The sequence below is a fragment of the Pyrgilauda ruficollis genome, unplaced genomic scaffold (assembly GCF_017590135.1).
Source record: "Pyrgilauda ruficollis isolate IOZ18807 unplaced genomic scaffold, ASM1759013v1 scaffold12, whole genome shotgun sequence".
Lineage (NCBI taxonomy): Eukaryota > Metazoa > Chordata > Aves > Passeriformes > Passeridae > Pyrgilauda > Pyrgilauda ruficollis.
The window spans coordinates 13863053-13888852 of NW_024510321.1; the positions used below are offsets into that span (position 1 = coordinate 13863053).

Here is a 25800-nt window from a genome sequence, read left to right on the forward strand (position 1 = left end):
CCTGCTTCCCATTTGTAATGGAGGAATTACAATCGGGTCGGTGAATCCCGATGCTAAGCTGCCCCTCTTCCAGGAACCCTTTCCCCAATGCTTGTGGCTGTGTGACGTCACCGAGAGTGGCAGTGACGTCACGCACCCGTTTCGGCGCGGTGCCGGGATGGGGGTGAGCCCCTCAAGGACCCCACGGCAGCTGAGCCCGGGGGCGGGGGTCCTCGGAGCGCAGCACGTTGCCCCCTCCGTCCTCACCGCTGCAGCGCCAGTCCAGCGGAGAACCCCGCAGCCCAGGAAAACGGGAGGGAACGAGGCCAGGCTGATGGTCGGGGGCGGGGGGATACGAGTGGCAGCGGGATGCAGACTCAGGTACTTTGGGGCTTTCAGGGACAAGGACAGCGACAGAGAGGTGTCACGGAGAGCGTGGAGTCGCGGCTGGTGCCCGCACGAGGATCCGCGCCGCGCACGTCCCGCCGGGCCCGCAGGCGCAGACGGCTGCTCCCGTTCACCCGCGGCGGTCAAATACCGTCTGAATTACATCCCTGTAAATATTGACTGTGGCCATCTTCTTCGTTTCTGCGCACAGAAAACCAAAACGTGAATACCGGCGGGGCCGGGTGCTGCTCCGCAGGGCTGCGGGGGTGCAGGGGATGTGGAGCGGCGGGGCCAGGGGAACAGGGGCACATCCGTGGGAGCGGGCCGGGGGCGACCGTAGACATCGCCGGTAACTGAGCATCGTGTCTCTGCGGGAGCGCGCCGGCCGCGCCGGGGATGCTAAAGGCAACGGGGCTGTCTCCCGGCTTGGACTGCGGGCTAATTTACGACCCATGGGCTTGTAGGGGGGACACACGACTCACAAGAGATGACGGGGAAGCGTGGTGGGAGATGGTTCCTGGCATGGCATCATTAAACACCAGTGTTAATGAGTGGCACGGGGCTGTGGCTACGCCTCTCCTGCGGTCAGCGTGACACCAGCCGGTGTCCTCAGCCGCCTTCCCCGGGAGGCTCCCCCATACAGACGGTGAACTGCCGTACCCTCAGATGCCCCTGGCCGGACTCCTGCCGCCCCTCCACGCGGCGCCCCTCGACGCCGCTCTGCCCTAGCGGAGCCCGTGCCCTGGCCGGGGCTGCCGGGGTCCCCGGGCCAGCGGTGACTCCCCCGGGATGGGCAGCGGCAGTCCCGACAGTTTGAGTGGCTGCGCGGCGGCTGTGCCTCCGGGCGCCGGCTCTGCGCATTTGGTGGTCGTTAAAAACAATTTGTTTCCCTCCCCGTTCGGGGAGGGGGAAGGGGAAAATCATTCCGGGGGAGGGGAAGGGAGGAAAAGGGAAGGGAAAAGGGGGGAAAAAAGGAGTGAGAGAGAGAGCAAGCGAGACAGAAACACCAAAGCCAACAGAAAACTATTGCGACACAGAGCGAAGAGCACGGCGAAGGCTGGCGGCGAGGTGCGAGCGGGAACGGGCCGGGCCGTGGGAGCGGGCCGGGCCGAGGAAGCGGACCGGGGTCGGGTGGGGGGGCCGTGAGAGCGGGCCGGGCCGTGGGAGGGGCGGGCTGCCTCCCCCCGTGGGTGGGCAGGCGGCGCCCGGTGCCTCCGCGCTGCCCCCCCGCCGGTCGCGCCGGGCGGGTCTCGGCGGTTCGGCGCGGCTGCCCGGTGACCGCTGCCGCCTCCCCGCAGCGCACAGCGAGCCCCCGCACCTCGGAGCCGGCGGCCAGCACGACGGCGGCCCCCAGCCCCCCACCATGAACACCATCGTCTTCAGCAAGCTCAGCGGCCAGGTGCTTTTCGAGGAGGACGCCAAGGAGCGGGAGCGGAGCGGCCGGTCCTACGTGGGGGTGGTGGAGGGCCCGCACCACGCCGAGGTGCTGCTCCCCGACAGCCCGTCCATCAAGGAGAGCCTCAGCCTGCGCAACCGGCGGACGGGGTATGCCGTGCGCTCGTCTCCGCGCCGCGCACCGGCTCCGGGGGCGGCCCTGCCTGCGCTGCCGGCGCTCCCGGCCGCCGCGTCGCCGATTTGGGGTTGCGAGATGGGTTTCTAGCTCGGTCTTTGCCCGCGGCCCCGGGTTCGTATTTTCTGGGATTCTCGTTCCACAGCAACGGTGGGAAATTCAGGCAATAGGTGATGCAGGGGCGCCCGACTGGGCTGGAATGTACCAGACAGAGCGCTCCTGTCCTACTGTGCTTGACCTCCCCCTCTGCCTCCGAGCAGAAACAAACCGGGAGCACCGGGGCTCCACCGGCTTCTTCGGGCGCTTCATGTAATTAAATTCTCCAAAACGGAGGCGCCAGGCGGGACGTGTAAGACCTGGGGGACGGGGCGGCGGCGCTGCCGATCCCCGCCGGCAGTGCCGGGGCAGCGGGGCTGAGGCGGGCTGCACCGCGGCCCCGGCACTTGTTCCGCCGTCCCCGCGGCTTCGCAGCGCGCCGAGCGAACGGGCGGGAAGAAGGAGCTGCCTTGTCCGTGCGTTCACAGGGATGGGATTTAGAACGGACTAGCGCGATGCCAGTCAGGGGTGGATAACGTGATATTAGGATCGGGTTTGGTAAAACGGCAGCTGAGGCTAAGCCACCCGAAGCCGGTTTTTTTTGTTTGGTTGGTTTTTTGGTTTTTGTTTTTTTTGTTGGTTTTTTGGGAGTCAGGATTTTTTTTGGTGCTGGAACAGGTGAAATAGAAGGTGATGAGAGGACGTGCGGGCTCTGGCGTGTTGACAGCCGTAGCTCGGAGGGTTGAGCTGGCGTGCGCTTACCAGACATTTCGGGTCAGCGTTACAAAGTAAAGATCGAGGAGCGCAGTCAGGCGGCTGCGAAAGTGAGGAGTGCGAGGGAGCTGCTTGTACTGACCAATTTCCACCGTAGCGATTGCATCAGCTCGCAGTTTTAGCGGCGGTGCTGGCGGGAGGACGCAGGTGTGTGTCACCGGGATGTCGCTGCAGCGGTGGCGGCGGAGCGCGGCTGCCGCGGAGCCCCGGCGAGGCGGCGGCCCGGCCCCGTGGCGCCCCCTGCCGCCGCCAGCGGGGCCAGCGCCGCCGCAGCCCCACGGCCCCGCGCAGCGCTGCCGCCGGCCCCAGCCCGCCTCTGGGCTTTCCTTAGCATTCCTCCGGTTTTGTTCACTCATTTTTTATTGTGGGCCTTTATTTAAAAGGGACTTTTTTTTTTTTTTTTTTTTTTTTTTTTTTTTTTTTTTTTTTTATACGAACCCGCTTTCGTTCCCCGGCATACGCTGTTACTCGCAGGCGCGGGGCTTTACGGGCTGCCTCGCGTCGCTGCCGGTGGCATTGGGAGCGGCATGCCGGCCCCTCTAGGAGCACCGCTCGCCGCCGGCTCCGATGGGGGGAAATGATCCAGGAGCTGCTCTGTGCCCCGGGTAACTCTTGAGCATCAGCGGGAAATAAACCCGGCCGGGGGAATCAGGCTGGGCTGGCCCCGGGGTAGCGCGCACCGCAGCTGCGGGATGCGCGGCCGACCGTGCGAGGTGCGGCCTGGCCGCGCTGGAAAGCCGCTCTGTAGACAGACCGGCCACACGGGTGTCAGGTGCCGAGCGCCGAAAACATCGGCACACTCGCACCGGCGGAGCCCTGGCCCCCCTGAAATCCCCGCGGGGCCGCCGCCCGGGCCCGCAGCATTACCGCGGCCATTCACCAGCTCTGAGTCCGCTCGCCCGGACCCTCCACGGGGAGTTCGGGGAGCTGGCATCACCTTCTCTTGAGCATCGTGCGGGCCGAGGGTTGCGGTTGTGGGAAGTCCCCGAGCACCCTGCGAGGACAGGGCTCGGCTTCTCCGGGCAGGGCTGGGCACCCCGAGCTGGGTGCCCCCTCGGACGGGGCGCATCTGCCGCACCCGCGCAGGGGAGCCCGGGGCCGGGCGGGGGAGCGGGCAGGGCCCGGGGCCGGGCAGCGGGCAGCGGGCAGGTGTCCCGCCGGTGCGGTGCTCAGCGCCCCTTCTCCGCGGCAGGGCGCGGCAGAGCGGCGGGAAGGTGCGGCACAAGCGGCAGGCGCTGCAGGACATGGCGCGGCCGCTCAAGCAGTGGCTCTACAAGCACCGCGACAACCCATACCCCACCAAGACGGAGAAGATTCTGCTGGCCCTCGGCTCCCAGATGACCCTGGTGCAGGTAAGGGAACCCCTTGCCCCCACCTCTAAAAGCCGCTCCGAGGCGTTTCATGGACGGGAGGGATGGGAACAGCATCTGCCGAAGCTCCTCTGTGAGCTGAGCAAAGGACAGTGCTGGGTATCAGGGAGCATCGGTGCAGCCAGCAAGACCAGGGGTCCTGTGCACATCCTTCTTCTGCTCTCCCCTGGGCTCCCCCACCCCAGCAGGACTGTCTCTCTCAAACAGGAATTACCACATCTTAGCTGTCGTGGCTGGAGAACTGCTAAAGACAGTCAGCAAAAAGTGTGTGCATGCGCTCCTAGCAATAGATGCCCTCATCCTTTAATCTCATTCATAAATGCAATGAAAATATTTTTGCTTAGTCTTTAAAAGTTCTCAAGTAAAAAATATCGGTCATGGGAGAATTCAGCACAGAATAGAAATGGTTGAGGAAATTTCAGGGAGCTACTCTTCTCTTTTGAAAAGGGGGTAGGATGGAAACTGTTCTATTGTTCTGATAATAATTGTCATCACCTGTTGCACAGACATCAGCATTACCATACACACTATGTGCACTGGCTCAACACACACAGTCTTGCAGGAATTATCATTCTAATATAGTTAGACGTGGGGAGTAATTGTTTTGCTCTCAGGTAATTCTCCCCTGAAGTGACTGGCAGTTTTCTTGCTGTAAGAGGCATAAATTTTGCTGCAAATGTTTATAAATCTCACTTCTTTGTTCTCTGCCATCTGGTACTCTACTCTGAAATATGTGTTAAGTGCTATCAGTTGCCGAGTGATGCTATCTCAGGTCTGGATGCTGCAAAGATTTATGCATTGTGAATAATCTAATTTCCTTACTGCAAGCTACTGCTAGGTGCATAAAATGAAATCCATGTGTTTGCAGGATTGGGTCCTCATCACTCTGCCTAACACATTATGTGTCACTTTGCAAAGAGCACAAAGAGATCAAAGTAACCTAAAGTATTAGAAAAAAACAGGTGGTAATTCAGCTTTATTATTTTGAGTGCCCCTTCAAAAAAACCTGTGCTGTGAACTTCCAATTCTAGTAATGGCAAAATGGGAAATTTTTACACTTCAGTACCTCACTATGAAACTATTGCACTAGGAAAAACACTATAGCTTTGACAAAAATAATATTAATGTCTCAGAAAATGCCAGTTATAACTGGAAGATATAGTTAAAACAACTTCTCTTGCTTTTAAAAAATAGATATGAAAGGTTTAAACTATGATTAGGTAAACGCTATCCCTTCAATGGCACAATTCAATAGAAGTATTTTATTGGACTATGGCTCTTAGAATGCGCCTGTATTTTTACATGAGATTTAAAACATATATCCAGAGTATGTGTTGGGACACTTGCACATTAATGACGTCTTGAGGAGTTCTGCTGTTCTTTTAAAAATCCCTCGGAATGAACAGAGAAGGGAGAAGAACTGGTGGGTTTTTGCAGGATTTCTCTCGTGGCAGCTTTGATAAGTCCTGATGGTGATAAGGAGTGTTAGCCTTTATAAAAGCATCAAGTGAGCCATGGCCACTTCTCCACATACTTTTGTGATCTACATAAAGTGTAGAATAAAATTAAAAAGAATCAGGGAGGGTTGCATTTAGCTCTGTTAGACCCCTGTCACTCTAGTGGATTTACCACTGAAGCTGAATTTGTTTCTATGAACTGTAATATTTGAAAGAACTGTGCAAACAGGCATATCAATCTTCATTTACAGAAGAACAACATCAAAGAGAAATCCCAGGTGTTTTTTTCATAATTTTTGTGCAATGCTCTTTTAATCCAGGAATTCGATAGCATCTGTATGAGATGTAAATACATATGTCTGGCACCAGCAGTAATTCCTGAGCCACAAAGAGCTAAACAACACACACCCTACACCTACTTTTTGGATGCTAAAAAAGAACAAGATTGTAATTCAGTTCAAAATTTTTGTTCTCTAAGAGTGAGAGTGAGCATGCCAGGGTGTGGTCCCAGTCACACTGGGTACATCTGAAGTAGCTTTCCTGAAGGCTGTGCTCTTTCAGACCAGTGGTGTAACCAAGAGCAGGTTTGGGACTGGGCTGTGGGTCTGTTGGAAAGCTTTGTTTCTGTCCCAGGAGGGGCACTTTGCAAAAGCATCAACCAGGGTAGCCTATAAATTGTTTTTCTAATCTAGTAATATTGTTGGTCATCGTTGGAGACCCGGAAATCGGTGTATGATGTTTCCTCTGGGTTAAATGCCTTCACATTTGCTGACCTGTCTCATATTTCCTATGCTTTTTGCATTTCTCAGTGTTGTCCCGTGGTGTTTGCTCCCCCAGCTTTCCCCTCCTGTGGAGGCTGTTGTCTGCTGACAGCTGCTACCTCTTCCCAGCGTCCCTCACGTGCTGACACCTTGTCGTCACAAGCCATAGGAAAGGCAAAAGATGCTGTTGAATGTCCCCTTGAGTTTCTGAGTTTCTGACAAAATCTCATTTAGGGAATGAATGGTTGGGGTGTTTTTTTTGTTTTTCACCTGACTGATGACCTTGGAAAAGGTCTTCAGCAGCTGCCTGGAAGATGGTGGTGGTCACAATAATTTTGATCATACAGATGTAACTCTCCTCCCTGTGCTTTTCTTTCATCTCATCAACCTTATTCCAGTATGTACCATCTATCCAAAGGACCTTTTTTCAGGACCATGGCATAGATAAAACCAGTTCTTCTGTGAGACAGAGGTGAACATCCATCCCTGTTTTTTTACTTTCATTATGAGAACAAACTAATGACATGCTAATGACTAATAATTTTTGTATCTGCATGTCAAGTCTTCCACAACTTTATTTTCGTTTGTCTTTCTATCACTCAGTTGGCTGATTTTAAATTAATTTGTTCTACTTTACTAATACTTTGGCCTACCCCACTGTTCTTGGGTGCAGTGGGACAGTAAGGGGACTATTCCAGATGCACGTCCAGCTGCAGTGCTGAAGAAAAGTCAGACTCTTTCAAGGATTTTGCAGGAATCATAAATCATGTTGTTTCTTAAGTAGTAGTAGCAAAACCTGGGGCAAATTCTGGGCTGACTTACTCCTGTGCAGGCCAACAAGGTCTTTGGGAGTCCTCAAGGCAAATGTTATTGCAGATTTCAGTCCAACAGTCCAAAGTTTTCTACTTCCACAACTGCCAAAGCAGGAAACCAAAAAAGCAATATAGTTTGAAAAGGCATTTTATATTTTACTCCAATTAGATTCCAATTCAGAATCCAATAACTTGTCCTATTAATATGCTACATTTTCATTTGTATTATTACCACACTGTTTGATTTATTTTATTTTAAATTTTGGTTTAGATGTTCTTGTGAAATAAAAAAGAAAAATGCCAGTATATCCCTTCCAGAAAGAAATATGAATGTGCGTATTGTTGGAAAGAAGGTTTTTCAATACAAAGATTTGTATATCAGTCATGTGCTGCTATGGATTTAATAATATTCAGATTTATAAAGGCATATCTGGATTACTGGAGGAGGAGAATCACTTGATGTCTGTTCCCTTTCTGAAAGTTTGGCCGCTGTTAAGCACTGAAGCAGAACAAATTACAATAAAATTGAAGATATATCTTCAGAAGTAAAGCCAGAGGGTCAATATTTCATGATGCTGATATAAGTACCTGATGCTTTTAGAGAACAACTGAACTACTGTAAAAAAATGAATGCTGGAAAGCACATCTATTATCGCTCCCCTTGGGTTTTGTCTTTTTACTTCTCAAAGAACTACAGGATTGTTACTTTACAAGAATAGTGAGTTTCATCATGTGTTTTTTCAAGATACTTACTTCTTGGGAGGTTTATGTGACAAAGACTTTCCCACTGGCTTTTATCTAATTTTTTTGTTGTTCTTTTATTATTTTTGGACATCACAGTAGCACAGCTTGGGACCATGGGAAAGGTTGGGTGTTTTTGGCAGCTTTGGTTGTTTCTTTTTGTAATGGTTTAGGTAAGCGTGTTGCAAACTGGCACTCTTCGTGAGTGGGACCTACAGCAGTGGACAGGCAGGTTTTTAAAGACCACAGGGATAGACAATGTAACATTTGGGGCTGGTTGAAATGCTGGTAAAGCTGCTGCTGTCTTTGAAGGAGGCAGGTGGTGGCTGGAGGTCGGGCAGCCTGTGCCCGTGCAGCCTGTTCCAGTCCGCACGCCTGGAGGCTGTCCAAGACTGGAGGGTGACAGAGGTGTTGACTCTCATGATGTCTTAGAAATCAGGATTTTCCAGCAACATGCACCAGTGCCCAAAAGCTGGAAAGCAGCTAGAGATTACCATGTCATAGATTAAACCTAAAAATCTCTGAAATGGATCTGACTAACTTTTCTTTCTTCCAAGGCTTTAATGGTCCTTCTTGTAACTGCATTTGGGATAAGAGGTTCTAGAGTGAGTTTGCTGCTTCATGCTTTAGTTAAAGGTTTCTCTTCTAAAACCTGACTTGAGGTTCTTTCAGAATGACAGGGTTGTTGGAAAAGACCTTTATAATCATTGAGTCCAACCATTAACCCACCATTTACAAGTCTACTGCTAAACCATGTCTTAAGCACCCAGTCCACATTTCTTTTAAATACCTCTGGGGACAGTGACTCAACCATGGTAACTTTCACTGGGCAGCCTGTTCCAATGCCTGGCAATCCTTTCTGTAAAGAAATTTTTCCTGATATCCAATCTAAACCTCCCCTGATTCAATTTGAGGCCGTTTCCTCTTGTCCTGTCACTTGTCACTTGGGAGAACAGACTGACCCCAGCTGGCTGCAACCTCCTTTCAGGTAGTTGTAAAGAGCAATAAGGTCTTCCCTGAGCCTCCTTTTCTCCAGGCTAAATTCCCCCAGCTCCTTCAGCTGCTCCTCATCAGAGTTGGGCTCCTTTCCACAGCTCTATTGTCCTTCCCTAGACTCACTCCAGCGCCTGAGTTGAATTGAGTGGCCCAGAACTGGACCCAGCACTCAAGTTACAGCCTCACCAGTGCTAAGTACAAGGGGACAATCACTGCCCTGGTCCTGCTGGCTGCATGTTATGGTCTGGTTCTTAAAATTGTTGGAAATGCCTCTGCCTGAATGAAGATGCAAATCAGACCATATGCCAGAGGATTCCAGTCTCTGACACCACACTATTGCTGATCCAGGCCAGGATGCCGTTGGCTTTCTTGGCCACCTGGACACTCTCTGGCTCATGTTCAGCTGATGTCAAACAGCACCCTCGGATCCTTTTCCAGCAGGCATCTTTCCATCCACTTCCCCCAGCCTGTAGCTCTGCAGGGTTGTTGTGAACCAGGAGCGGGCACTTGGCCTTGTTGAACCTCATACTGCTGGCCTTGGCCCACGGATCCAGCCTGTACTGATCCCTTGTGGAGCCTTCCTGCCTTCCAGCAGAGCAACAATCCCACCCACTATGGTATCTCTGCAAACTGACTGAGGGTGCTCTCAATCCCCTCACCCAGATCACTGACAAAGCTATTAAACAGGACCAGCCCCAATACCAAGCCCTGGGGAACACCACTGGTGACCAGTGACCAGCTGGATGGAGCTCCATTCACCAACACTCTCTGGGCCTGGTCACCCAAACTTTTTTTTACCCAGCAAAGAGCACACCCATCCAAGCCATGGACAGACAGCTTCTCCAGGAGATGCTGTGGGAAATCATGTCAAAGGTGTTACTGATGTCAGGTAGGCACATCCACAGCCTTTCCCTCATCTACTAAGTGGGTCACACTGTTATAGATGAAGAGCAGGTTGGTCGAGCAGAACCTGCCTTTCACAAATCCTTGGCTGGGCCTGATCCCCTGATTGTCTTTTATGTGGTGTGTGATGGCACTTAAAATCATCTGCTCCATAAAGAGCAGGAGGACAAGGTGCAATATATTTATCTCATTATGAAATAATGATCAAATACTACTATTCCCTTCTCTCATAGCAGAAGACTTAAAATATGATTCATCTTTTCATATTGATATGCAGAAAGCAAAGCAATGGCATGGGAAGAATAAGCCCAAAATAAACCAAGAGTACCGTACAAAAATCACTCCTGCTAAATTTAATTGCTTTTATGTATGAATCACACCAATACTATCCTATCTTTTCTGTAAATGGCACTTCACTGATGAAAAATTTCAATATGTAATAAAATGAAGCATAATGAAATCTTTATTGTGAGAGGTTGGAAAGTGTCAGTTTGGTAAAATGCTACAGTAACTGCAATCCTGTTGATTGGGACGCTGGATTGATCCATCTCTACTGTTAAATACTTGATTTCAGGATTACACTGTCATGCAGCAGGTGACTGCTGCTTCAGCTGAGCAGTCTGGAGTGACTTTGCTAACAGCATTAGAAAGTGCATGGATTCCAGCCCACCCTATCTCATTTACTTTAAAAATTACTGTGTAAATACGAAGATTACAAGCAAGTAGCCTCAGAAGAGAATTAAAATTACTTTGCCAGCTACAGTTTTGGTTTTCTAACCTGTCATAGTAAAATACATGGCTTGTAAAGTTACGTGTTTGCCATCTGAGCACTGGTGCAGTGCTCACCGTGTTTTCAGTGGAACCCTGTTTCATGTAAGTGTGATTTTAAGTAAAATCAAGGTATAAGGCACCAGTGCTAAGTTCTAGCTGGGATTCTGAACTGTAGCTTTGCTTTTTCTTTAGGCATGTAGTGTTTATTTTTCTCATAATCACTTTAGATTATTGATCCAGAATAATTAGACAGATACTTCTGTGTGATTTATACAGTGACCTTAGCTACAACAGACAGATGACAAAACTAGGGCCAAAATCCAACACTAAGTTCTACAGTTTGTTAGGTGGGGTAGCATGTATTGATAAAACATGTATGAACTTGCTTTGCAGGTTGATGTAAATTAAATGGTGTGATCATTCCCAGGCCAGAATATGACGACAGTAGTCTGACTTTCTCTTTGTGTGTGTTCACAACACAAAGATGTGAACAGGGCTGTAGGTGCTAACATTCTTTACATTCTCCTCTGCAAGTGATGCTACTCTGCCTCCTTCTTGTAGAGGTCATGTCAAAATGCACTGCCAGGGTTAAATAGTACTTTTAACACCTTATTTATCATTAAGCAAATATCATTAGAATGTTGGTCACTTGCCTCTGCTCTTGCTCATAGTAAAGATGGAGTTGTCAGTATTTTCTATTTTCTATCTTTTTTGAGTTGCAGTAGAATCAAGGCCAGCATTTTCTCAGGTGTGCTTTCATGCAAAGTCACTGCAAGTACACACATGATGGTTTAATTAGCACTGCTGGCACTGAAGGGTAGACTGTGCCTTTTTGCTTATTCAGTGCCTAAAACACTGTGAAATACTTGTGTTTGAGCCTGACTTTGTAATGAGCCTGTATGCTAGAGGGATACTGACATGAATCCATTTTGCTAAGTCAAACTCTAGAAAATGCTTTGAAGCTGGGAAGGAAGACAAAGCAGACTATTGTTTAGCAGTTCACTTTGTGAGGAATTGCATCTTTACTATATTTTAAACTGTCCATGACAAAAAGAGTTTGTAAAATCAGCTTCTCTGTAGAGCAAATGGTGGATTTCTGCAGTGAGTCAAAGTGCATTATCCTCTGTGTAAGACTTTCCTGATGCCCATGGCTTGTCAGGCTAAAAGTTCTGTTAAAGTGCAAGGGAGAATTTGGGCTTTTATATATACAAATTTAGAATGTCTTTTTCTGTTCAATAGCCTTATAGTAGCCTATATAAATATCAAGGGCAATTCCTGAATATTAGATATTAGTTTAATTTAGGAAATTAGTAATATATTAAAGATTCATATTAAAAGTTCAGGGTTTTATCTTTAAAATTAACAAAAAGGATCAATATAAAACTGGTATTTGAGACACCTTAATTGAAACCGTGTGATAATGTGGTTTTGCTAACACTTGGGAAGGGTGGGAAGCCTGAAATTGCCTTCCTGTATGAGATTCCTGCTCTGCTTAGTGGTAATTTTGTGGACTTCTGTTCATATTTCTCTTGTTTGTGGTCCCTTTAAAAGCACACATAAAACTCTTGAGGGCTCTATGGATTGATTGATTTGCCTAATTTTCAAGGGAAGCTGACACACATGTTTGTATGCAGGTATCAAACTGGTTTGCCAACGCAAGACGTCGCCTGAAGAACACTGTCAGGCAGCCAGATCTTAGCTGGGCTTTACGAATAAAACTGTACAACAAATATGTTCAGGGAAATGCTGAGCGACTCAGCGTGAGCAGCGATGACTCATGCTCTGAAGGTTTGTTGATGCTCTTTTACTGATTTGGAACTGATTTAAATATGTTCAGAAAGTATTAGATACCCTAAGTTAGCTCTAATTTCTAATCACAAATACCCTCAGTGGATCTGCCTTTATTGTTTTTGTGAATTAGGTGCCTCTTTTGGCTCCCAGCTACTGCGCAGCCTTGCAAAGCAGGATTGTGTAAGTTGTTCAAGGTGGCAATCTGGCTGCGTGTTGTTATATTTCATTGTTGCTAGAAAGATAATTGTTCATTACATTCTACAAGCCTATTCCTTTAGTCTGCATGAAAGGAAAAAAATTTATTACGTTTGTTGGTATAAAGAAATGAGAAATTGCTTGATTGCTACTTTCCTTCATGGAAGAGCTATAGCAATATACATCATTAAAGGGTTGATTAGTGGAGCATCTTAGATGGTAAACTGAATTTTACTGTTATTTATTTGATGTATTTTGCTAGCAACTGTTTTCCATCAAAGGATGTACTAGAATTCTCTTTCTTACACAAATTAACAAAAGCAGGATTTTTTTTAATGTACCCTGTATTTTTAATAGAACTCTTGTATTAATTCTGTCTGTGAGTGCTTTTTTTAGACAGTTGTGACATGGAGATACAATGACAGGAACAAATCCTACAGAACATTGTCAGAAATCTGTGAATTTTTAGAAGAGTATGTCTCTATTTGTACTCAGTTTCAAATATCTTTGTTCCAACTTCAGTCTGTACTCACATTTCTTAAAAAATGTGGGAATGTACTCACATTTCTACTCACTTCCCTTGAAAAGATTGCTTGCAGAACAGTTTAAAGAGTACAGTTTAAACAAATGTACCTAAATATTCTCTGGTATTTGGCAAACCAAATTTCAAGTTGTGGTAGTAAAATTCAGCCTATTCACACAGCTTTTTAAACGCTTATCATTGAGTTAGGGTACTTTCCAATTCTTTTCTACCTGTCTTGTGTTACTCATGAACAAATTAGACTCAAAGACTTTTCTACAGCTAATTAATTTAGAATACCTGGAACATCTGAGAATCCTGGGAACTACTATGAACAATGTGTGAACAGAAGAAAATTAAAATTAGTGTCTAATGCTGAAGTTACTGTCTAGTATTAGTTATATTTATCACAATATAACAAAATATGTAGAGAAAGCCTCATGTTAAATAGTAAGTACTCAATGTATTACTGTATCTTTGTTCTTTTGTTTTCAGACGGAGAAAATCCTCCGAGAAACCATATGAATGAAGGGGGATATAACAAACCAGTTCATCACACTGTGATTAAAACTGAAAGTTCAGTAATAAAATCAGGAGTGAGAGCAGAAGCAAGTGCCAATGAGGATTACGTGTCACCCCCCAAATACAAAAGCAGCTTACTGAATCGTTACCTAAATGACTCATTGAGACACGTCATGGCTACTAATGCAGCTATGATGGAAAAAACAAGGCAAAGGAATCATTCTGGTTCATTTAGTTCCAATGAATTTGAGGAAGAACTGGTGTCTCCATCATCATCAGAGACAGAAGGCAATTTTGTCTATCGGACAGGTAAGGGATATTTTTCTGCATGATTTCTATTACAGACATCTTCAGTAGACAGTGGCTTCTGGTATAAGTTCACCTGATTGTGCCTTTTGTGAGACTGGATGACTTCAGTCCATCCTCTCATTTGACAGTGGAAAATTCCTGTCCATCTTCTTGTATGAGAGTGGATTACTCCTGTTGATCCTCTCATATCAGAGTGGATAAATCCTGTCCACCCTTTCAGTCTCTGGAGAAGTTCTACCTGCAGTATTACAGTTAAGTGCTGTTATCAACCACTAATGAAGCTGGTTTGTTTTTCAAATGGAGCAATTTTTGAAATGACACTTATAGACCACTTTTTGTCAGCAGTAACAAAAGCTTAAGCAAGGAGAAAACTCTTGTGTATTCTATTACAATAAGGGAGGACTAGAGGAGGACTGAAGTTCTCCTTGGCCACAGCTGGGAGGAGGAAGAGGGCTTTGAAATTTCAAAGTGTCGGTTTGTGACACTTAATGAGCCATTTTTCCTTCAGTGGAGTGCATGTGAACACCTTCCCCTGTTATACAGCACCTTTTCTGTCCTCAGAGTGCCTTGTGTATGTGTCCCTTTGGTCATGCTTCTCTTAGGAATACAGGCGTTAGTGAAGACTCATTTCTGCATCACTCTCATGAGCTAAGGCGCCACAGACTTGGCCATTAAATACCTTGTCTTGCTGTTTTTTGAAGGGTTACACATTTATTAGTTTATTATTTTAGTTTTATCAACAAAAACATACAAGTGTGATGTAATGTCATCCACTGTATTATCAGTCAGAGCAAGGCACATGGGACTGCCTGGTTCATGCCAGTAAATTGCTGTAAATCACGGCAAGATCAGGACTTGCTTAAGTTCCCGTGAGTCAGGGGGTGCTGGAAGGCTCCTCTTGTGAAACTTCGTCTGTATTTCTTTTGGACATAAGGTAAAAAAATTCATTTTGAAAAATATCAAGTTTTGCACCTCAGTCTCTGAAGGTCTCCACCGGTGTCTCAGGGTTTCAACTCATTGCAGCAGCTCCTTGTGTTGTCCTGGGCCTTTCTTGGCAGGTTATTCTGTCTGGGACCACCCTGAGGGCAGCATCACTTTGGGGATGGATATTGCTCAAAAGTACTGGAGGATTTTGCAGTAAAGTTAATACAGATTTAGATTTTGCACTTGGTTCCCCTTGGCTTCCTTGGCAGGCAGATTCAGGTGCCTTTGCAACTTCTCCAGTTTGCAGCCTTTACCCACTCTTTTCTTCTTTCCTGGCACATTTCCTGTGGGTTATTTTGTCCATGTGGAAGGGTCACAAGGCTGAGTTCTGTTGGTGGGGATTAGGAGGATGTTTGTGTGTGCAGGTTGTTGGGAATGATTTGGGACCCTGTAGAGAAATGGGGTCTCGTGGAGAGAAAGAGTAATGCATGCTCAATTAATAAGTTTCAAAAGAAACTCTCTCTGTTAGTTTGGGGTTTTTTTTTCTGAACATACCAAATGCATTTGGCTTGCATTATAGGTATATTGTCTGCCAAGCTTTATTTTTAAGTGAAAAGTTACTCAAAAGCAGATGCAGAAGCTCAGATATGTAAACTTCTGTTTTTCTGTACTTTATACCATAACCTAAAAATGGATGCAGTGACTTTCTAAAATTTATAATAAATTTGCTACTGAATTAAGTTCTTCTTGACAAATTTCAAGTTGCACTGAAAAATATGGTCATTAATGTGAAAGCTGAGGGCGGCACACTGTAGCTATGTAAATTTACCAGCTATGTTGGAATGATTAAGAGCTAGTATATTTGTCCTTAAAGTTCCTAAGTGACATTCCTGAACTCCTCTTGAGGTTGTATTTAATTCAGTTCCTAAATATCTTCCTTAACATTTTCACATTTTTTGAGAACAGACCAGCAGCTCTTAGGATATAGTTTTATTTTATTTTTGCACTTCAAAAGTAGACAAGCAGTATGTAAAAAGAAAAACAAAATCATATCTATACACATCATATACATATGACATATATATACACGAATTTTTTGCTATATCATTGCTATATATGTGTGAACATTCAGGAAATATAGGTGGAAATGGGCTTTTTTCAGTTAAAAGATTACAGTCCCATTAATGATTTTCTGATGTCACACATGCGGGAATTAAACTTTTCATGAAGAAAGCATATATTTTCAAGGTATTGTCCATTTATGAAACTTACCTTCAAATAGATGAAATTATCCACATGATTGTTAGGTAGGGAGGGATAAATAAGGATGATATACTTTTTTAATGTTTTTTATTGGAATACCTGGGTTGGCAGTTCCCAGTGCCGTACAGTACCAGACCTGTATCTGTGTTTTCACTAAAATAGCTGTAATACATTTTGATTAAGCAAATAACAGGGTATGGCTGACTTTACCACTCTTACCCTCCTGAAAGTGGCAAGTGTATTTTAACGTGAGACATCACCACTTACAAGAAGTTCCACACTGCAATTTTTTGTAGCGCAAAACAGCTAATTTTTAACACAAAGGACCTGTTGCAGGATTGTCAAGTACCTACTAGATGTTTTAATTTATGAAGACATTTTAAGCAGCATTTCAAAAAGCACAAAGTGAAAACTGATTGATGTTTTATTTTTGAGAAATGTTTGGCAAGGTTGTTGTGCCTGTAAGGACGGGAAATCACTGGAGTTTAAGTGAATTCTCTATTGTGCTTTCCTGGAAAGGTAACATTTTGTAGCAGATCAGGAGTAAGAAGGCTTACTTGCCCTGTCTGGTTCTGATGAGGGTCTGGACCCTGATTTCAGGTACATCAGTGTGTCTGGAGCTGCTTTGTGAGCCCAGCGCCCGGGGTCAGCGTGGCCACGTGTGTCTCTACAGCCTGGCCAAATTAACGGCGTATGCTTGCAGTGTCCGATAACAAAAACAAGAAATTGCTGTTTAAACTTTATAAGGAAAACAGGTTGTAGAGGTTCCCATTTCAGTCATTAACATGCTTATAAACACGGGACCATATGCTACTCCGGCTTCATGCAACTGGGAAATCCCACATAAAGATCAAGGACAGGCTGTGTAAGTGACTGTCGGCAGAGCAGCCTCTTTTATACCTCCACGCAATGACCGTGAGCTCATGGGAAGCAGTTTCGGTGCTGGAGCAGGAGCAGCAAACCCCGAGTGGGAGCCCTCGCAGGTGCAGTGCCCACACTGCCATTCCCTGGCCATTTCTCCCCCAGGGAGCTGCTGCAGGAGGCAGCACGGGCAGAAAGTGCCGGCAGCCGGGGAAGAGCGCAGCCGCCACGGGGATGGCGCAGGCTTCTCCTAACCCTTCTGTCATAAGCTGATATTCCTATGGATATAACGGGACATACAAAAGTGTGTTCACTTAAAGCAGAAAATTTCAGTTCAGATCAATACTGGTGCAGGTATCATATATAAGTATAGATAATTGGTGAAATATGCATCTTAAACTGATGACTGAAAGGCTCGGTTCAGTGTTTTTGTTTAGTTAAAAAGCCGTGTTGGAGAACTGGTTTTCACTAACTGCTTGGCATGCAGTCACTCACAGCGGGTTCTCTGTGTGACAGGAATAAGTGAAAGCAGACTTTTCTACCCGTATTTGTTGTACAAATGCATGCAGAAATAACAGTCTTGACTGCAACAAGCACTCCAGAAATCTACAAGGAAAAGATCTAATGTTTGTAGTGAAGCTGAATATTAATCTAAAGAGGCAACGTCAGTCTTTGGTTTACGGATCACTAAAATGCTGACTTTTCTGTAATCTAGCTGTGCTGCTCCCTGAGTACCCTATTGTCAGTCACCTGCAGAAACAAAATGTTCTGCATCGTTGTAGCACAAGGAAATGAAAAATTCCCAGCTTTCTGGGATATTGTTGTCTAGTGAACGAAAGGAAAAATTAAAGCAAGAGAAAAAGAGATGAAATAGCAGGACAGGGAGTCCTTTTTCTGTAGGCACATTTTTCATTGATTTCACTTTATGTGTTACTTTAGCACAGTAGAAAAGCCAGAACAAATAAAAACAGTGAGGAAACTCAAGACTTGCAGGCCTGGAAAAGAGGGTGGTTTAAAGAAGTGCTTGAATGACTGGCCGATTTTTGAAGATGTTTGATCTCTATTTTTAGACAGTTATACTCAGGAGTGTGCTCTGTTTCTGATGCTTTCATTACTACTGAATTTTTCTTTCCTCTCACCTTCATTTCTTTCTTTCATTTGGATCTTGCAAAGTTGGTGATTTATAAAGCACTATCCTGGGTAATTTATTGCAGCACACTGAGCACCTCTGATGAGACCCTCAGCACTCTGCAGGATCAGGTCCACATTTCTACAGAGCACTTAAATTAAGGGTGTAGCCATGCACAGAACTACTGTAGAGAGACACAAACTGCAGAACAGCGCTGTGATTTTGTGTGGTCCTTGCCAACTTTTCCTTGCAATTTAACATTTTTAGAAATTAACGTGTAATTTAAAAATAAGCCATAAAATTTGAAAGCATAATATGAACACAATGGAACCTGTTTTCAGAAACAACTCAAGGGACCTACAAAAACTGCTCACAGCAGTGACTTTTGCAAGTTGGATCTAAACAGTGCTGGAGACCTTGGGGATACTTTGAAATAAATGGTAACCTGGGAAAGCTGAAGGAGGTCTTTTTTCAGATCCTAATGTCATCCAGAAGTGAAATGTAAAAGGTGAATGTCAAGTACAGTATTAAATGCACACAGCAGCATAACTGCAATTTGAAGGTTACAATTTAAGATCGTATTTCTGCAGGAATTTTATTATTACATGACTGATTCATCAACTAAAATAGCATGGAATTGAGAATTGAGGAGAAGATTGTGTTTAATTTACTGTTCTGTTGTTTTTTCTAAAGAAAGAATAAAAGGAAATGGCTTTACTGCACGGGAAGCATCAGGTTTAATATACCAGATGTGATAGCCCAAACCTGAGAACTTTAAAGATCCCACCCATTACCTGCTAGTTTGGTTCACTTATTGCATTTCTTTCAGTTCAAACACTGAAAATCAAATAAGCTGGTTTTTTTAGTTCTCTTTAGTTTCTTGATTTCTCAGTACCTGATCTGCAAGGGAAATGGGTCAGGATTTTCTCCACATGACCCCAAAAAACAGTGCTTCATCAAAATGGAATCTTTTTTGTGGGAAGGTAGCAGTTCCAGCCTCTGTCAAGTAGGAGAATGGAGGGAGAGAGCACTGGGTGAGCTGGGAACAACAACAGCTGGGGGCAGAGCACTGTCCCAAAAGCCTGGGCACCCAGGGACTGCAGCCAGCAAGGAAGAGCTTTGCCTGGAGCCAGCCCTGCTGAGAGGGGAAGCAGCACTCTGGGCAGTGCAGTTTTCCTGTGCCACTTCTCTCCACTCCATTGTTTCATTGGAAAAGAGTATTTGTTTTCTCACAGGTGCTGGATGCAAAATTGTGCATTCTTGGTTTATCTGTTTGTTTTCAGATGCAAAAGGTTATGAATGTTTAAGGCTTTTTTTTTTTTTTCCCGTTTTAACACAAAATATTAAAGATTCCAGAGATCTGCCTGGATGTGCTTCAATAGCAGCATATTTGTGCCTGTTCTGTAATTCAGGTGTAATTGCTGTGGAGACCCCACAGAGCAGAGGCGGACTGCGGGCACGTCTTCTGGTTTAGCTTCTGTTGGTGTTATGGCAAATTTTCCACATGCTTCAGTAAAACTGTCTTGAGCCAGGTATTGGCTGCAGAGGATTTTCTGCAAACCAGCTTGCCTCAGAGCAGCACGTGTCAGGACTCCTGACAGCTTTGTCATTGTAGGGAATGGGATGTTCCTGCATGAACGATTTGAAATGGAAAATATTACAACATTTGACCGAAAAATCAGAGAAGACACCAAAAAAATCAGGGCACCGGCCATGTTTCCATGGCCACGGGTTGTTGCTGCCTGTGCTGGTACAGCAAGCCTGCCTTTGTTTCTCCAAGACCATTAAAATTTTCCCAATGCAAATATTCACTGCAGTGGCCAAAAAGCATCAGATCCCTGTGCTTGCCCAAGACCTCTCTCAGACACAGCAGGAAAAATGTGTGGTCACCAATTTCTAATAACTATATATTTTAATACTCCTCTTTAGAGTTAGTCAATGCTCCAGGCCTCAGCAAGCTGTTCTCTGGCAAGCCTTAGGCTTCACTCATTTAGTGAAGGTGTTTTCAAAGAGAAAAAAGTATTTATCCCCATTTTCCCATTGTTCCGAATGTCTTCAGAATTATGCTTGGTTTTAAAACCTGGGGCCAGCCAAAATGTGAATGTTTCAGGAAATTATGTGCATGGAAAAGCACATAGTCATAAATCAGTCTGTTTTCCAGTTTTAGCTCTAGACTGCATGGTTAGTAATGAATATAATAGGGAAATTAGTTAGAAAATTAGCAGTTAATTTAAGGATATTTAAAGAGTGTGTGAAACTACAGCTTGGGAAAACTCATTTAATGAAATGGATGTGATTCCTTCTCTCCTTCCACTGCCTGAGCAGGATTTTCCCCAGTAGCCAAGTTTGTGTGCAGATCTCTTGCAGCAGAAACGCCAGGCTCACGTGCTGCCTTGCCATGGCTTGTGCCCTGATTCAGGGGTGCCTCAGCCTTGCAAACATCAGCCAGCTGCAGCCATTGCTGCAGAAAGAAAAACTGCTCAGAGAGGAGGGCAGAGTGGGGCTTGGGGGAGGTAATGAGACAAGGTAAATGAGCCATGTACCAGCTGAAGCAGAGCAGCAGAAAGCCCTGGGTGCTGCAGCCCTGCTGCAAGAACCAGGGACAGAGCAGGGCAGCAGCAGGCAGGAGCAGTGCTTTGCATCCCGTGGGATGTCTCTGTAGCCTGGCTGCCCCACGCTGCCTTGGTGTGCATGCAGAGGGGCCCTGGCACTGCTGCTGTCCCCCAGAATGCTTGTGAAGGCACAACGGAGGGCGTGTCTGCTCTGTCCCTTACCCAGGAGGAGCCAGCAGCAAAATGTGAGTATCAGCTGTTTGTGGCAAAGGGGAGATGTATGCCAATGAACTTTAAAAATACAGCATGATTTTATACATGGAATAGCGAAACAGAGGAATAAAACACAAAGACAGAGATGTGTGCTGTTACGTCATCAGAAGTGGCTTAGAAATCACAAACAACATCAGTGATGGGGTAGCACATTTGAGCAGACAAAGCCATGGCTGGAGGCAGATCACTGGGTTGTGAGCAAAACTTGTGCTGGCTCCAACACTGAAGTGTGCCTGTCCTGCTCCTCAGGGCTCTTGTGGCACTGCAGCTGACTCTGCTCCTGCACCAAGACATCTGCTCATGGCACCTGCATGAAGAAAGAGAAATGACAGGGACAAAACTCTTCCTTATTGCCCAGTGGGTCACTTTTACGTATGAAATCTATAATCTTCATCAAGTGCAACCACTGCCTTACTAACATACTAATCTGTGTGCAGTGCAAGAAAGTGTGACCAGGAGGGGACAGGGTGCAGACAAGGCAGGCACAGGCGAGACAGGATAGTAGCAGAAGGGAAAAAAGGGCTGGACTTTTCACATTCTGGCTGGGGCAGTAAACTTAAAGGAATGGCAAGCCCATAAAAGTTTCACTTCTTTCTGGAAAAACATCTGAATTGAAACTTCACACCTGGCATGAGTTTTCTGCATGTCCCAGCCTCCTTCCGCCGCTGCTGGGGAGAAATAATGCGACTTTGGGTAAATCCTGGTAGATTCTGCTTGTAGTGCAGACTGTCCCTCATGCAGTGTTAGTTACCTTGCTGCTGTTCATGTTGCTGTAGTTAAGGTTGTACCTGTGTTTCCATTAGAACCCTTTTAATCTGCAAATTTATGACCCAGCTGTAAAAATTCAATCCAGACTGAAACTTGGCATGAACAGTGTTCACTCTCCCATCTGTGGAAGGGATTTAAGCAGGTACATCCCAGTAATAACCATCTGAGTGAGGCTTGTAAATTTGGAGCATGATGACTGGTGAAAAAAACTGTGAGCTTCTCAGTAGTCCTGGAGTCTGAAATATTTTATGCCTGTGGTGAAACTAGTGAAAAGCAGCTTGTTTGTGTTCAGTCATATAGCTGTAAATAAAGAAAATGTTTTGGGTCTTTCTGTGTTTGCTTACATGCACAAACACATGCATTTTCCTTACCGTGGCAAGATTTTGATATGAGTGGCAAACATTTGAAACTCTCCAGTCTCGTGCACCAAAGCAGTGTTTGATGATTCTCAAGTAGGTTAAAAAAATTGTATTCGTGCTGGTGTAAATGGTAGAATTTATCTACTGATTGTAATAGAAAAAATTAGGGAAACAAGAAGACTGGGTTGTTTTCTTTTGGGTGAGATTTTTGTTTTATTCTTCTTAAAATACTGTAAAAACAGATACAGTATTGAACTGCAAAATTAGTTTTATTCACCATTGCTTCCTCCCATATTAACTTTCTTTTCTAAAAAAGCTACACACTGAACATGCCTGACAAGACAAACAAATGATCTTATCTGATCCAGCAAATCCTATTTCCCTTTGCAGGTTTGTGGGTTTTAAAAGTAATTCTGTAATTTGAAAAAAAAAAACAAAAAACCAACCCTCCTATATATGTTTAACTGAAATTTTTTAGGTCATTTGTCCATAATGTGAATACCAGAAACATAATGATGAAAGCAGTTTAGTGCGACCAGACTTCTGATATTTCATGTGTACTCACAGAGAAGCTTTTGGGAGGGTTTTGACACAATTTGAGAAGTGGACTGAAGGGACATCTGCATGGAATAATGCTGGGCTGTGGATGAGTTTGTACAGAACAATTCAGAAAATATCAGGAACCTGCAGATACTGTTTGTGCATGGGAGTTTTGTCAGCTTGAAGGAGAAAGGGGAGTGCTGTTAAAAACACGTGTTCTGCAAAACCTTGTCTAGTGTTCATCTGTAGAGTTCAATTTCTAATTATCCAGAAAGCCAGAGTTGCATTCAGTGATATTAAATCCACTTCACTACAGACTTAAAAACTTGGGTATGAGATAAAGAGGCAGATGTGGAAATTACCAGTGATTACTAAAGACCTGTTGAGGTCTTTTATGCTTTATGGCATTAAATTGGCATCAAATCAACACTTTAGATCTGCTAAAGGAGAAATATGTGCTAAGAGTAAAAGCATGCAAAAGGCTTGTATAAGTGAGTTTTATGTGAGCTAAAAAAAAAAAAAAAAAAAAAGGATCAGGAGTTTTTTAAAGCAGGGAAGAGACTTGGAGAGGTAAATTACGTTGTAGAAAATCTGGAAAAGTGAGAAACTATTCAAACAGAAGGAGATCAGATAAACATTTGAAGCTGGAATAGCTGAAAAGAAACACAAAAATAGGTAAAGCAAAATTCCAATGAGGCATGAAATCTGTTTTCCTTAATTTTTCACAGTGGCCTTGAAACCCGATGTCAGTGATTCTATCTCTGTTCTTTCACTGATGGCCAGAAATTGAGGTTATGATGACCAGATCATTTGGTATGGCACTGATATTTCAAGTCAAAAGGGATTGCCAAGACTCTCAGTTATGACACTAAAATATACCACTACTTCTAGAGCCAATTTTCAGTCCCTCCCTCATGCCTCCACATTGATTTAGGCAACAGATGCATGAAAAGCAAAGCAACATTCAAAATAATCCCCTAGCTGAGGCTGGGGGAAGGCTGGCTAGTGGGCTGTAGCCAAAATTCCTTAAATGTTACAATGTTTTACATTTCTAAATGTAAAAACTTTCTTTCCAATGTGAGGTACCAGCCAAATGTCTTAGTTACGGTATCTCGGAGTGAAAACTGGCATGTGGCCTTGTGGTCATTTGTGGGTATTGACAGATTTACACCCTCGAAGATCAAGTTAAACCTTGTCGGTTTCTCCATCTCCCCTTACTTTGTCAGGGTGTTTTTTTTCTCTCTGTTACTATTTGTCAACTTAAATCCATTTTTTTTGCTGGAAAAATGAAGGCTCTTCACGACCTGGCTCTTCAGGAGCAAATTGCCTCAAATTCTTTCTGCTAGCCAAGGTATTTTGTAATGCCTTGCAAAACAGCGGCAGCGCTGCGCTCCTTGCACTGGATGTACTTTGTGGGCCAGACACTGCGGGCAGTTTTAATGAGGTCTTGATGTGCTGCAGAATTCCTCTCGGCCCTTGACTTCAGGGAGACTTTTATCCCAGGTCCCTGTTTGTCTAATTGCTCTTTCGACCCCAAGGAGCAGGATCTGGCTTTGTCCCACTGTGGCTGCTCAGGGAGCAGGTTCTGGATCTGGTGTGCAAATCCAATGGTCTGATCCTGACTATTTATGGCAGCTTTGCACCGTGGTGGTGGATTGTCCTTTACACAGATGCCCTAAAATCATTGTCCTGCTTTTCTCCCTTTCATGCTTTTTAGCTGGCGTAGCTGTTGATTTTTACATCAAATAATTTCCCTGGGATCATCTTCAAATAGGAGCTTCCTCCAGAAGACAGCAGCCTTTATTCCTTTTTCAGGGAAGGCTCTGGGTGTCTGCAGCACTGCTTGTGGCAGCAGTGTCAGAGAGAGCCACGTGCAGCCTGTGAATCTTATGTCAGCTGGGGGAGCAGGGCTGGGTGAAACTGGAGCCCCTCTCTATCTGCCATATCATAATTACAGTAGTTCTGGGCCTCCTACTTGTTGAATCTCAGTAGTGCTGGATGTTTAGTGACACTTTCTGAAGTGAAGAGATGCCAAAAAAGCTGTCCTGCTCTGGCCAGCACTTGAGATTGTAGTGGTGTTTATAAGATATACAGTGTTTCATATATACACATACACGCAGATGCACATATATTTCCTTAGTGCTCTGTTACAATATTCTCTTGCTGTTTTGCTGTGCTTGTGCCTTCAGCTCAGAGCTGGGCAGAAGTTCACCATGGCAGTGAATTTTGCAAAGACAGAGGAAAAGAGGCTCCCAACTGTATTGTCTACAAACAATTATATCTCTTGCTTTCAAATCCCACACCTTGCTGAGTTGCTTACTCCAGATTGCCCCTGCAAAGCTGAAAGTCTTTTTCACAAAAGTCAGCAGAGAAGACAAGGCTGACCTGCAGGTATTTATCCCAGTAATCTTTTGTTTCATGCAAAGGCTTATTTTTGCTGTCTAAACCGATGTGAAGAAATATTTGTTTAAACACTTAAATGAACAAAAATGGCAGGTGTCTTTATAAGCCTGTTTTCCTTTTTATATTTTGTCCCAGCCTTTCTGCTGTTGTTTCCTCTCCTTGTCTACTGAGACTGTGAGTGATAATTTCTCCTTCCTACATGTGCACATAAACATTAATTTGTGTTTATTACATTTGCTGTGAATCTATATAGGGAAAATGTCCTTTATATTTCTCATTCTTCTATAACTCATTCAAATCATAGATTGACAAACCTGATTCTCTTCCCTCTTATTTCAGAAAGGGTTGACAATTACATCTATACCCAATTCAAAGGGCCTTTATCTTCACCTGATAACTGAGGGACAGGAACTCTGATATGTTTTAAAACCAATCCTTTGGAAGTTCTTGGAAGTGCAAAACTCCAATTTTTTTTTTGCCAAGATCTGGTCTTGGTCTTGAGTGTTTTGGCCCCAAAGAGTGCTGCACGATTTGACGCACAATGTTCATGTGTTCGCAAATCTCTCCAAACTTCACTTTGTGAACTCCTGCTGCTTTCAGTGTGATCTTTGCTCACAGATCAGACTCTGAGCCTCAGAGAATGTAAGTGTTCATATTTGGGTACTCCTTATCTTTCATTCCTTGCACAAAGTAGGAAAAATAAAGGCTGTATTCAGTGCTGTGGCGCTACTGCATTTGCTGAGGTTTGGGGAGCTCTGATTTCTGTCCGTGGGCTTTATGGCTGCTCAGAAACACCCCTTCCCTGTCCAGAGCAGTGGCAGCACTCAGCCTGAT

General features: G+C 45.0%; 1 protein-coding gene across 2 annotated transcripts in view; it reads left to right on the forward strand.

Annotated features, from left to right (window-relative positions):
* The first annotated feature begins 1498 nt into the window (after window positions 1-1498).
* MKX (mohawk homeobox) overlaps window positions 1499-25800 on the forward strand; it is a 48769-nt gene continuing 24467 nt past the window's right edge. Inside the window, exons 1-4 of one of the 2 annotated variants that reach the window (XM_041490174.1) lie at window positions 1499-1911; window positions 3939-4098; window positions 12192-12345; window positions 13559-13894. In XM_041490174.1, coding sequence (XP_041346108.1) covers window positions 1730-1911; window positions 3939-4098; window positions 12192-12345; window positions 13559-13894 — 832 coding nt within the window. In that variant the 5' untranslated portion in view covers window positions 1499-1729. Of the gene's footprint in view, window positions 1912-3277; window positions 3352-3938; window positions 4099-12191; window positions 12346-13558; window positions 13895-25800 lie in introns of those variants that run through there. The other variant, XM_041490175.1, reaches the window with a different exon arrangement.